At 40.1% G+C, this 12226-nt stretch overlaps 1 protein-coding gene across 2 annotated transcripts; it reads right to left on the reverse strand.

The window, feature by feature from the left end:
• Window positions 1–210: 210 nt before the first annotated feature.
• Window positions 211–9195, reverse strand: LOC129419355 (para-nitrobenzyl esterase). 2 transcript variants are annotated; one of them, XM_055174474.2, is made up of 9 exons: window positions 9096–9195; window positions 6862–7582; window positions 6522–6629; window positions 5552–5748; window positions 3926–4128; window positions 3732–3790; window positions 3288–3455; window positions 2926–3147; window positions 211–2329 (listed from the first exon to the last, which is right to left on the reverse strand). In XM_055174474.2, the coding sequence occupies exons 2-9, from the start codon at window positions 7553–7555 to the stop codon at window positions 2187–2189; spliced, it is 1794 nt and encodes a 597-aa protein (XP_055030449.2). In that variant the 5' UTR covers window positions 7556–7582; window positions 9096–9195; the 3' UTR covers window positions 211–2186. The 2 variants fall into 2 exon arrangements, with proteins under 2 accessions (XP_055030449.2, XP_055030451.2); XM_055174476.2 differs by having other exon boundaries at window positions 9010–9124.
• Window positions 9196–12226: the final 3031 nt, after the last annotated feature.

The following is a 12226-nucleotide window of genomic DNA, read 5'->3' on the forward strand; positions in this document are numbered from 1 at the left end:
TAGTGAAGTACTTTGTTCTTTGGCAATGTGCATGTGCAATACTGTTTCCTAGTACATGCATTACAATTTGTACTTTTTGTTTTCCTTGAGGGTTATACCACATGGGGCATCGGGTATAGGATTTGTTTTGAACTCTTCATAGATTGTCTGCCTGTCCATTTGTATCCCAATGCTAAATTTGACAATAAAGACAAAAATCTGACAACTGCCTGAAACAAAAAGCTATTTATTGTAGCCTGTTGAGAAGAATCTATTGAGAGCTGTGTTAATAAAAATTGAAATCCCCAAACAAAACCAGTTTAAGACTTTGATTCAATAAACACAAAGACTCACATAATCAATTCATGACTTAAATGGACACTCCACTTTTTTTGGAAAATGCTCATTTTCCAGCTCCTTAAACATTAAACATTTGATTTTTACAGTTTTGGAATCCATTCAGCCGATCTCCGGGTCCGGCGCCAGCACCCCCAGCATAGCTCAGCACAATCCACTGAATCCGACCAGACCACCAGCATCACGCCCAAAAATAACCAGAGTTTCAATATTTTTCCCGTTCAAAACCCGACTCCTCTGTAAAAACACTGTTCAATAAGACCAACAGAAAATTTAAATGTTACGCAGTGCCCAAAAAATAGTCCCCAGCTATTGAAAGTTACCAAGGGGACTATTTTCAAGCGCTGCGTAATATCATTGCGCTGCTGCAGTCATGGTACAACAGCAAAATCCTTGATTACGCCAGAATGAGAGTGTAGTTCCTAGCCATGTCTGCCTATAAAATCGTAACTTTTAATTTTCTGTCGGTTTTAGTACACGATGTAACCACAGAAGAGTCAAGTTTTAAACGGGAAAAACATCAAAACTCTTTGGGTATTCCCGGGCGCGATGCCAATGGTCCAATCAGATTCAATGGACCATGCCAAGCCATGCCAAAAGTGGTACCGCCAGACCCAAAGATCGGCTAAATGGATTCCAAAACGGCAAAAAAGTCTAGGGGAGTTGGAAAATGAGCCTATTTTCAAAAAAAGTGTCCCTTTAAGGCTTATGTAGTGCAAAACAAACAAGTGGTGTAGATCCATCCCTTTAACCCTTTAAAATAAACTGAACAGTGGTTTGACCCTGGAAACCTTAGTAAAGTGTCCGTGTACGGGTCAGTGCTTTAATGTGCCTCCTATTCAACATGTATCTTTAATCCAGTTGTACAAGGCTAAGACCGTCTCTCCATTCAGATGATGCTAAAGCAGAATCGACTGATCCTGGATCAAATTTAGCTTGACGGCACTTGAGACAGCGTGAGAGTCCAGATTTAAAAGCCTCTGTTCGGGTTGCTAAAAGACTCTTTGATCACAGTTACATAAACACACATAAAAGTCACCAACAGTTATTGCATCAATAGCAAGGATCTCCCACGTCCAAACAAAAGATCAATACAACTCTACGCCGTCTTCCAGTGTTGTTTTTATAGCAGTTAAATAGAAAGAGAGTGATCAGAGAAATGAATGATGTTAGTGTGGATGATGACCACATCCTTTGGTTTTCATTCATATCATCAAAGCTTTGGATTTACTTAAAGCATAGCACCTATTTTTGTTAACACTCTTTGTTATTATTAGTTTATAATCAAATAGTGTTTAAAAAAAGCAATGACAACCTAAATAATGGAGATTTCTGATTCAATTGCCATTTCGGTGTGTAGCTAAATTAAACTTGCATGTTAATGGAAATCTTCACAAAAAATTTACAATTGGTGATACAGACTTTAAAGCTATCAAATGAATGTGAATAGCATAGCTCAAAAGAGTTGAGCTGAAATCTCTCATATATTTGATTGAAGACTTTCTCACCCTAACAAACCTGAGCACGTCACTAGTAAATCCTCCTCTGTAGAGGATACACATGACATTAGTGGGGTCTTTATGTCACATTAGAAAGATACATTTCATTTCATTGCTGTCTAGGAGAAACCATTTCATATATATTTACATATTAAAGAGATCTCATTGGTCATTTCCCCAACATATTTACCTCTAGGATCATGTAAATGCAAGCGTTATACATTCCCCGCTCAGAAAAGTCCTACACAATGTATTGATACTGCTACATAATCACCCGGTAAAGCTTTGCTTATGTCACACAGGTCGAAATGAAAATGTGGTGGACGGGTCGATAAATCCCATGATTGTGGCTTAGCTCATCCAGGCATACGAGTAGAAGCCGTTCTTCTCCCACAGGTCACATCGCTGGGCCGAGTAGCTGCTTACGAATGAAACGGTTTCATCCAGCAATGCAGTTTGTGAAGGAAACTCCGACCACTCTTCTGGCATCTTACCTGCAAAGATAATGCATTTGGAAATATTATGAACTCAAAAGTCAATGTTAATGCATTAAATAATTTTTATTTATTCATAAATATGAATATATTATAAATATTATGTATTTATATTATTACATGTATTATATATTTATATTTGACTGTAGAGGGCCTTTGTAATGCATTATGGCACTGGACTGTCACTGCTAAGCTCTTCTTTCTATTATAACAGTGACATTTCTGATTGGTCGATCTCTCTTAAAGGCGGGGTGCATGATCTCTGAAAGCCAATGTTGATATTTGAAATCACCTAAACAAACGCGCCCCTACCCCAATAGAATCTGGACCTTCTTTTGATAGACCCGCCCCACACATACGCAAACCAAGCAACGATGTCGGTTAGTAGACACGCTTCTTACTGCTGATTGACTACAAGTGTGTTTTGGTACTCGGCACGACTCCCTTTTCCAAAGTGTTTTTCAAAAATCGAACACCCCGTCTTTAAGGATTATGTCTAGTGTGATTTAATAACATAAGTTCACTGTTTAACAGTTTGATAACTGCCCCAATAGATTGAAACCGTCACTTAATAGGAACTCTTCTTTAAAGCTTACCCTCTTTGGCAAAATGTAGGAAATACTTTGTGAGCTCTTGCTGAAATTTGATATCAGCAGGTGACAGGGTTCCCAAAACCATTTCAAGACCACCAAAGAAGGCCAGGCTGTCTAGAAGATGAAATGCAAAGCGACTGGGAAATGGAAGCAAGCTGGAGACGCTTGCTTGTCTCGATGGTGTGTAAGTCACTACATAACGGTAAACTGGGCTCTTCAAAGCTCCTGGAATACAGTTTAACAACAGTCAAAGTATTTAAATTAAAACTGAATATGGAAAAAAATTATAATAATAAAATGATGAGATAATGATGTTGAAGAAATTCATTCATTATGAATTGATGAAAAAAAAAACGAATTTGCACCTGCAGCTCTTTTAGCCAGGTCATTATTGGGGCAGGTGGCCTTCATGTCAGAGGTCATGGTGGTGTAGAGTCTCTCCGGACATTGATCACGGGTTGGACACGGTGCCGAACTGTTGTACAGCCTGAGGGCCTGATTGGTCACGTTCTCTCCAAAAGGCATCAGTTTCTCTAAATGGTGGATGGACAGAAAAGTGTTTAAGAAGAAACACCAACTCATAGGGACAGTTTTACCGGACAAGGTTTCGATTAATCCAGGACTAGGCCTTAGTTATATTAGGACATTAAAGTAGTTTTTACAAACAAACCTTACAAAAAACCAATACTGGTCTGCATCTTGAGACAAAACAATGGCACTGATATATGTTAAGATATGAAGGCAGCTCCGGGAACCCCCCCCCCCCCCATAATGTACATTTCTTTAAATGTCCCTTGGGACATTCTTACCTCTCACAAACCACTGATAGTCACCCCACACCCATGTTGAGATGTTCTCATATGGACGACTGCAAAAAATACAATCAATTTAAATTCATCACCACTTTTACTATAAAAACAATGAAAATAGTACAAATCCAGTCTTTCAAACGCAAATCATATTTAGGGACCGAACTGGAAGTGGACACAGTTAACAATTGTACCCATAGTCAGTTTCCTGTTCTGTTGTTCCAACCACAAAAGGAACATCATTGTAGGCTCCGCTCTTCTTCTCCCAGGACTTAAATGGAGGCTCGAGGAGAACATGACCATCAACTACAGCTACCGGCCCAACAAATTGACCCTTCACCGGAAGATCGCTTATGTCATCTGCTGCCCAGGATGGGTACTGCTGCCACGGAATTGCCTGAGTCAAAGAAATTACATAATTTTAACAGCGACCATAGCATTTTGTTACATAGGTTGGAAAGGGTGGTGGGTATTCAGGGGGTTGCGTTGCAGTGGCTGTCCTCCTATTTGAAGGATAGAACTTTTTCAGTGAGCATTGGAAATGTCTCCTCTCGGCCAGTTCCCTTGTCCTGTGGTGTTCCCCAAGGGTCTATTTTAGGCCCACTACTAATCTCACTGTATATGTTGCGCCTGGGTTCCATTGTTAAGAAATATAAGATCTCATACCACTGCTATGCAGATGATACGCAGTTTTATCTTCCAGCTAAGATCGAAAATAGTGATTCTTGGGACACACTCTCTGACTGTTTTGAGGAGATAAAATTCTGGATGGCTAATAATTTACTGCAATTAAATAAGGACAAAAGTGAAATTCTGATTGTAGGTCAGCCTATTCTTGTAGCTATCTCTCGTTTGGGCCCTCTTTCTGTATGTGTTCAAACTGATGTTAGAAATCTTGGTTTTGTATTTGATTCTTCGTTAAACTTTGAGAAACAAATTAGCACTCTGTGAAGGGAAGTTTTTACCATTTGAAAATGATTGCAAAAATAAAACATTTCCTGTGTTATAAAGATTTGGAAACCGTAATCCATGCCTTTATAACTTCGCACTTTTACTATTGCAGTTCCCTCTATAGCGGCTTGCCTAAAGCCGCAATCTCCCGATTACAAATTGTGCAAAATGCGGTAACGAGGCTTCTCACCGGTACTAAAAAGAGGGATCACATCACTCCTATTTTAGCATCCCTTCATTGGCTTCCAGTACAGCTCAGGATCGATTTCAAAATCGTTGTTCTTGTATACAAGGCTATGTCTGGCAAAGTACCAAAATACATCTGCGATCTTTTGATTCCTTACTCTCCTCAAAGGGCTCTGAGATCTCTTTTAACTGTCCCTCGTTGTCGCTTCACAACAAAAGGTGGACGGGCTTTCTCTGCCATAGCTCCCAGACTTTGGAATAGCCTGCCTATTAATGTGAGTCTTGCTCCTTCGCTGACATGTTTTAAATCTGCTCTCAAATTTCATTTTTATTCTTTAGCATTTTCTTAAGATTTGTTGTTTTGTTGTAATTATGTTGCTTGTCTTGTTTTAAATGTACAGCACTTTGGTGCAACACTGTTGCTTTGCTTTAAAAATAAAAATGACTTGACTGACTTGAGCAAAATCCATTTCTAAGTTATTACCACCATTTACCACACTTAAACCTGCGGGATGTCTCCCGAACCTGGACTTTCATTGTAAATTCATCGAGCGTCCGGTCAGATCTGGCAGACGGTTGAGGTTTGATGATTTATTAAAAAGACTTCACAGATGAGAAGGCCAGCAGGTTGAGGCTGTTGTTAGTCAGCCATGACCTGCTGTGGAGGGACATAAATTTCTCACCTGAAGGACTTGAGTGATGTTCAGGCCTCGCAGGCAGACGGCATCTTTGCAGCCGGTGCTCTTCAGGAATTCTAAGTTGTCTTTTTCGGCCGACTCCAGGGAGGCGTTATAAACGTACGAGCCGCTCATGTCGATCGCACGATGGAAGAGACCTTTGGCTAGCGGTGACATCATCAAGGTCCAAACTGATGTCCCACCTTATGACCACAAGGAGAAAAATTATTAACACAGTGATTGGCAAAATAGTACAAATTTATATCTCTTTTCTCACATATGAACAGATTACAATACAACTTTTAGATTTGAAATAATGGAACAGTGGATTTGGGACATCTAAATACACACAAGGGTGAAGTATGGTCCATTTTGGTCCAGATTTTTAAAAACCCACGTACATTGTATGCGTAGGTCGTACATGCGCAAACAGTTGAATTTAGTATGTAGCCCAGGGGATGCGTTGCATTTTGTTGTAATGCGCATACGCCGAACGTCTGCGTACATGTACGAGTCAAATTTTTTTCTGCTTTTTAATCATGCATGTGCGTTTGCGTACATGTAAAAAAACTTTACTGCGTGCTTTAAGGGGACTTTATACATACAATTAAAAGTGAAATTATATCTCTGTATTTCTAAGCTTATCATTATTTGTTTATAGATGGCACTTTTTGTTATGCAAGACATTTTTAAATGACAGGACATTCAGGTTTCATTTATTTTGTATAATTACAGACATCATAACACAAAGGCTGCACAGATATGCTTATAATGTTATTGCAAATTGCACTGTGTATGCTTATTCAAAGGCATAGGAAACAAATAAATATAATTTGCATGTATTTCACACTTTTAGACATTTCTACATTTTTTCCCTTAATATTTGTGAGATAATCACTGCTTTTCAAAGACCTATTCATTATCATGTCCTCCCACTTTCCAAATAGTTTGCATGGCCCAAAGCATATTTCTTTACCTGAGCTTTGGCCAAATATGGTAACCCTTTCTGCATCCCCACCAAATTTATGGATATTCTTCTGGACCCAGTGAAGTGCTTGGATCTGATCCATGAAGCCATAATTTCCTATAAAGGCAAACAGAAACATATCAGTAAATGAACTGCTGTTCTGTAGCTCCATGTCTCTAAATAACAGCATCTTAGATGGAGCAACTCGTTGAATTTCAATATCCCACAGCATGAAACTTGACAAGCACAAAGTTAATGGAGTAAAGCGCTGGGATCTGAGATAGACGGCAGCACTGAATAACCTGGACAGATACAGACGTAACATGCAGAAAGTGCTCTGTGATCTAACCTGAAGAGTTGGTGGCAGACCCCTCCCTGAGCACCTTCAGTGCCATGAAGCCGAACGCATTGAGCCTGTAATTCATACTGACGTACACCGTCTGCGTCCGTGCCGCCAGTTCTTCGGTGGGCGAGTAACCTTTTTCCTGGCCGCTCAGCATATGGAGGTACCCTCCGTGGATCCATACCATGACCGGCAAGGGTTTGGTGGGCCGAAGGCTCGGCGTCCACACGCTGAGGTGCAGGCAGTCTTCCTGCCCCAAAACTTTTCCATTCTTACGCAGGGGCTGCACTTGCGCACATATGCTGCGGAATTGTGTGGCATCGTACACACCGTCCCAACACTTTCCCGCCTTCAGCAGGTCCTCCGGGGGGCGCCAACGGCTTTCACCCACAGGCGGTACGGCATACGGGATGCCCTTAAAAGAATATGCCCCATCTTTCAGACTACCACGCAGCCAACCGCACTCTGTCTCCACCTCTGCACGTCCCATACGAGGGGTCTCGGCTATGTAAGCCAGGTATCCGGCAAGAGCGAGGAGGGACAGGACGCCGCAGCCAATGAGGAACATACACCTGCGGGACACCACCAGGAATGGACTGATGTAGTGGCGACGGACGTACTGGATCTCCTCCTGCTCTTCATCTTGGACCAAGTAACGATATTCTGTCCCCTCAGGGACCTCATATATGTCATCACTCATCTTCTTGCTTCTTGATTTAAATCATTCCTGTTGATTCAGAAAAACAATGTCTGGTTGTGTAATCAAATGGAATTTTTGTGATTGCTTCACAACCGTCACTTATACAGCATTGTGGGTAATATCGACCGTTAAAGGGATAGTTCACTCAACAATGAACCTGTATAAATGTATTTGGTCTAGTGAATTTTGAGCAATGTTTGTAACCAAACAGTTTTGGGGCACCATTGACTTCAAAAGTATTTTTCTCATACTGTGGATGTCAATGGTGCTCCACACTACTTGATTACAAACATTCTTCAAGCAGGAACTTTATGAATTGATACAGGTTTAAAAACTTAAGGGTGAGTAAATGAACACAGAAGTTTCATTTTTAGGTGAACAATCCTTTTAAGGTGTGCATGGACCTTTAGCCTACCTGAAATAGTAGGTGTACTTATTTCAACTTCATACAATTTAGGACATATACTTATTGTAATTCTGATTACTATTTAGCACAGATAGTATGCACTAGCAAATGCTAACTGCTAATTATTAATGTATAACAACTATCAGCCCTATGAAGCCTGTATTTCTAATGCATTATACAGAAACTGTACTTTCAGGAGCTTTCAACTGATTAGGTGCACTTTCATTGTGAATATTTCATTATGACATTTATAATATTTCCTGTATACTATTCCACATGATAAATACTGTAGCATACTTTAGTATTTACTATAGTACAATTCCTGGGTACTTTACTATTGTAAATATTAAACTATACTACAGTATTAATTGCATTTTGTCAATAAACTACAGTTAATATTACATAATACTAAATTAACAAACTATAATAATTAATAGAATATACTATAGTTAACTACTTTAGTAAATAATAAAGTTTACTACAATATTTTTATGTGAGAACTGTATATCATTATATATGTCATTATAGCATTTAAATATTTATATTAATTTGATGTAAACAGTGTTAATGCATTAAATAAGCTTAAAAAACAGATTGACTCGTTGAATATAACAGCAAGAACAGTAAACAGTCTTTGTGTTGTAAATACAGGATGAAGAGAATAATCGGCGGAAATAATCCACCATGACGCCACAAAGTAAAACTTTTACATTTAACGCTTTCGTTGAATAATTCTACATGAGCTGAAAGTCATACGATTACTACAGAAATAAACACATTTAAAGAAATAAAGTAAATGGAGAAACACTGGGAAAGCTGAAACTTTTAAAACAGATTTTAGTGAACTAACGTTAGCTCATACTTCAGACCTGAGGAACTCATTTTACCATAGTATAAGTGAATTTTACTGTACTGGATATAAAAGCGAATAAAGTGCTACAGTTTATAAAACTATCTAACTCTGGATCGACGACATTTATAACTGTTAGCTGCAAGAGCTAAACAACAAACGTCACATGTGACGAAGTAACATTTTAGTAAAACTTACTCAATCATAAGCATTTATCCCTGCTTTATAAACCCGAGATTACTGTTAAAGACTGATAAAATGAGATGTGTGTGTAATATATTTACCGTGTCGACATGCACACGCGCAGTACCCGGGTCCCGAGAACACATTTGTGTATGTGTGTGCGTATGCGACGAGATCCCCGCCCATAATGTGTTGATTTAAACCGTAAAAGCTGTGGATATTGAAATTCAACGAGTTGCTCCATCTAAGATGCTGTTATTTAGAGACATTGAGATACAGAACAACAGTTCATTTACTGATATGTTTCTCTTTGCCTTAAATATGAAATTATGGATCAGATCCAAGCACTTCAGTGGGTCCAGAAGAATATCAATAAATTTGGTGGGGATGCAGAAAAGGTTAACATATTTTTTCCAAAGCTCAGGTAAAGAAATATGCTGTGGGCCATGCAAACTATATGAAAAGTGGGAGATGATTAAGTATACACAGAGTGCAATTTGCAATACCATTATAAGCACAAACAGAAGACCTATATAACAACAAACCTATAAAACTAGTTGAAGTTATTTAACTCAATAATTTTAAGTTAAAGTAACATAAAAATATATGTGGATTTGACAAAATAAATGCTGCATTTATTTTTTACACACACAAACGCACTTGCACGCACGCACACACAAAGTTGAAGTAAAATATGTATAGAAATGTAACCAGTCCTAGATGCACCTGCTCTGAGCGCAGAGGCGCACCTTGTCAACAGGCAAGGCAGGCAACTGCTTGGAGCCCCGAGCCACTAAGGGGCCCCTGAGTTTGTTTCTCGGATGGCCAGCTACACCCGGTAGATGAACGTAGATATTCAACACGACTGCATATCAAAATTCCGATTGGATGGAATGTTGATTGACATTGGCTTAGCCCATTCAAAATCCAACCCAGGTGAGCGAGTTTGTAACCGCTCAGATTCGTCATGAGAATCGGACCATCTAATATCGGACCCCAGTATTTGGCCCGTTACCTGACCCGCACACGCATAAATCACAGACGCTAAAATCATTCCAATTAAAGTGCTTTATTTTTGATCTCATACCTCTCAACATCACAACAGCGTCATGAATGAGCTAATGAAACAGGCTAAAGTGCGCTTTGTATTGCGCCATACCATTGGCACCTAAATAGGCTATGAAATCTGATAACTATACACAAATAGACCTATTAATGAAAAAAGAACTAGAAAAAAATACAACCTACCTACACAACCCCTGCTGTGCTCCTACAAGTCTCGTCTCAAAATGCTTTCCAAGAGATGACGTTCCCAGCTTCTGGCTATTAACGGCAAAACTTTATGTAACTCCTGCAATGCTCGCTTCAACCACTTACAAGAAGCATCAACGGCCCTGTCCCAAATGGAGCACTTCATGTGGACTTTCGGTCTCGTGGCCTTAAATTGCGCATGCTCGCTTAGTCTACGAATCCGTAGGGTGTCCCATCTGTCGTTTTCACGCTTTGAACTGTGCTCATCAGTGCCCCCTTTGCCCCCTTGATGCGGTCTCCAACCCAGAAGTCTTGCGAAAGAGCAATCAGAGCAATCAGACAACGGAATGGAGGAGTTCACACTGACGGGCAACTTCTCTTCCTATTTCCAGCGTGACGCTTGAGTCTGTATACAACTCCGGTGCGCCCTCTTGGACTCGCGTCAAGGGTCCCTAAGGTCTGCACTACATGATGTCATCAACGTGTGGACTCTGAGAAGGTCCACAAGTCCGGAGGGTACCATTTGGGACAGGGCCAACAAAGGTTGCGCACTGTCGCAGTGGTGGTGACGTGATGGGTCAAATGTCATGTTACGCATGTAATGTTAATTTAGACATAAAAATATTGCACATATTTTCATTTGCGCCACTACCCGCACGCACAGAGTTCATTATCCGCCTGCATCCCCGCCCGTGAATTTTAGGAATGTCACAATCCACCCGTTTTATACACTTTTATGTGGGTGTACGCAGGTACCCGCGGGTACCTGACCCGTTGCTGGAATCTGATTTAAATACCTTTTCCTCCACATGCTTTGATTAAATTCATCAGTACCAAGATTAAAGATAGTTTGTCAACCTTATCTTTCAGTTGTCCCCTGAGTCTAGCGTAAACACACCCACCAGTTGAAAGTGACACAAATTTTTAAACAGTTGCTATAAAATAAAAACACCTCAGGACTGAAAGCTCAAAATATCAAACGGTTCCAGTGGTTCTTCTTCATGTATTTATTGTAGTATTGTAGAAGTACAATGCGCGTGCCTGCGATATCAGCAATGCTAGTTTCTACGGTAGCCCTGACGGACAAACTACTCTACAGAACAAATTTTGTCACAACGTTGTCTCAGACAATGACGTGTTTGCCTTGTGGCGGCTACCGGAGTTTCTCTATGCGTTGCAAAAGTGAAGCATGAGCTGTGCATTTGGTTGCAATTCACAATCTCATCACCAAATGCTGTTAAAGTCTCACATTGCACCTTTAAAATAGAAATCCTGACCTTACTGTGGTCTTTGCTTGGTTGTGGGTGCAGATTGATGTCCGTTTGCTCAAACACCCAACAGCTTGTTCCATTAAGTTTTATTGGGATTTTATAAAAGTGAGGAGCGGAGTTTTTCTCCCAAAGTTGAATCTCTTTTAACTCTCGACGCTCAGCGCAGAGTGCGGAAAAACCGCCGAGCGCCGGTTTTCAGCGCAGAAAAAATCCGCTAGCTTCTGGCTTATTTGAAAAACGCAGAGCTTCCATTGGAAACAATTGAAAACATGCGCTGGCCGCGGGCGTAAAAGCGTTGGTGTGCACGCCCCCTTAGAGTTTGGAGACAGCCAGCACCCGTGAGACTTCTCTATATCTCATAACATTTACATACATTTATATTTAGTCATCTAGCAGACGCTTTTGTCCAAAGCGACTTGGACAAATGAAGTAAACAATAGAAGCAATTATAGCGACAAAAGAACAGCAATACATAAGTGCACTGGAAATAGTCCAATACAGTATACATAGCCAAGGGTTGGTTAGTAATTTTTTTAAAGAATGTACAGATAAAGAGAAAGGAAAAATAGAGAAAGATAGTAAGTCTTATATTAGGAAATTAGGTAATGGCGGAAGGGATGGATTTTTAGACAATTCTTAAAGACAGCTACAGAGTTAGCAGATCGTGTCACGGCCGGCAGATCATTCCACAGTTGTAAAACAGCTCCTGA

The sequence above is a fragment of the Misgurnus anguillicaudatus genome, chromosome 15 (genome assembly GCF_027580225.2).
Source record: "Misgurnus anguillicaudatus chromosome 15, ASM2758022v2, whole genome shotgun sequence".
NCBI lineage: Eukaryota > Metazoa > Chordata > Actinopteri > Cypriniformes > Cobitidae > Misgurnus > Misgurnus anguillicaudatus.

What these genes read in the sequence shown, in the direction of transcription:
- LOC129419355 (XM_055174474.2), bottom strand. Translation starts at nt 7,555, where the DNA reads ATGAGTGATGACATATATGAGGTCCCTGAGGGGACAGAATATCGTTAC. An exon ending in GTCTGCCACCAACTCTTCAG is followed by an intron (nt 6,630 to 6,861) that starts GTTAGATCACAG and finishes TTGCCTTTATAG; the next exon opens with GAAATTATGGCTTCATGGAT. An exon ending in CTATCAGTGGTTTGTGAGAG is followed by an intron (nt 3,456 to 3,731) that starts GTAAGAATGTCC and finishes TCCACCATTTAG; the next exon opens with AGAAACTGATGCCTTTTGGA.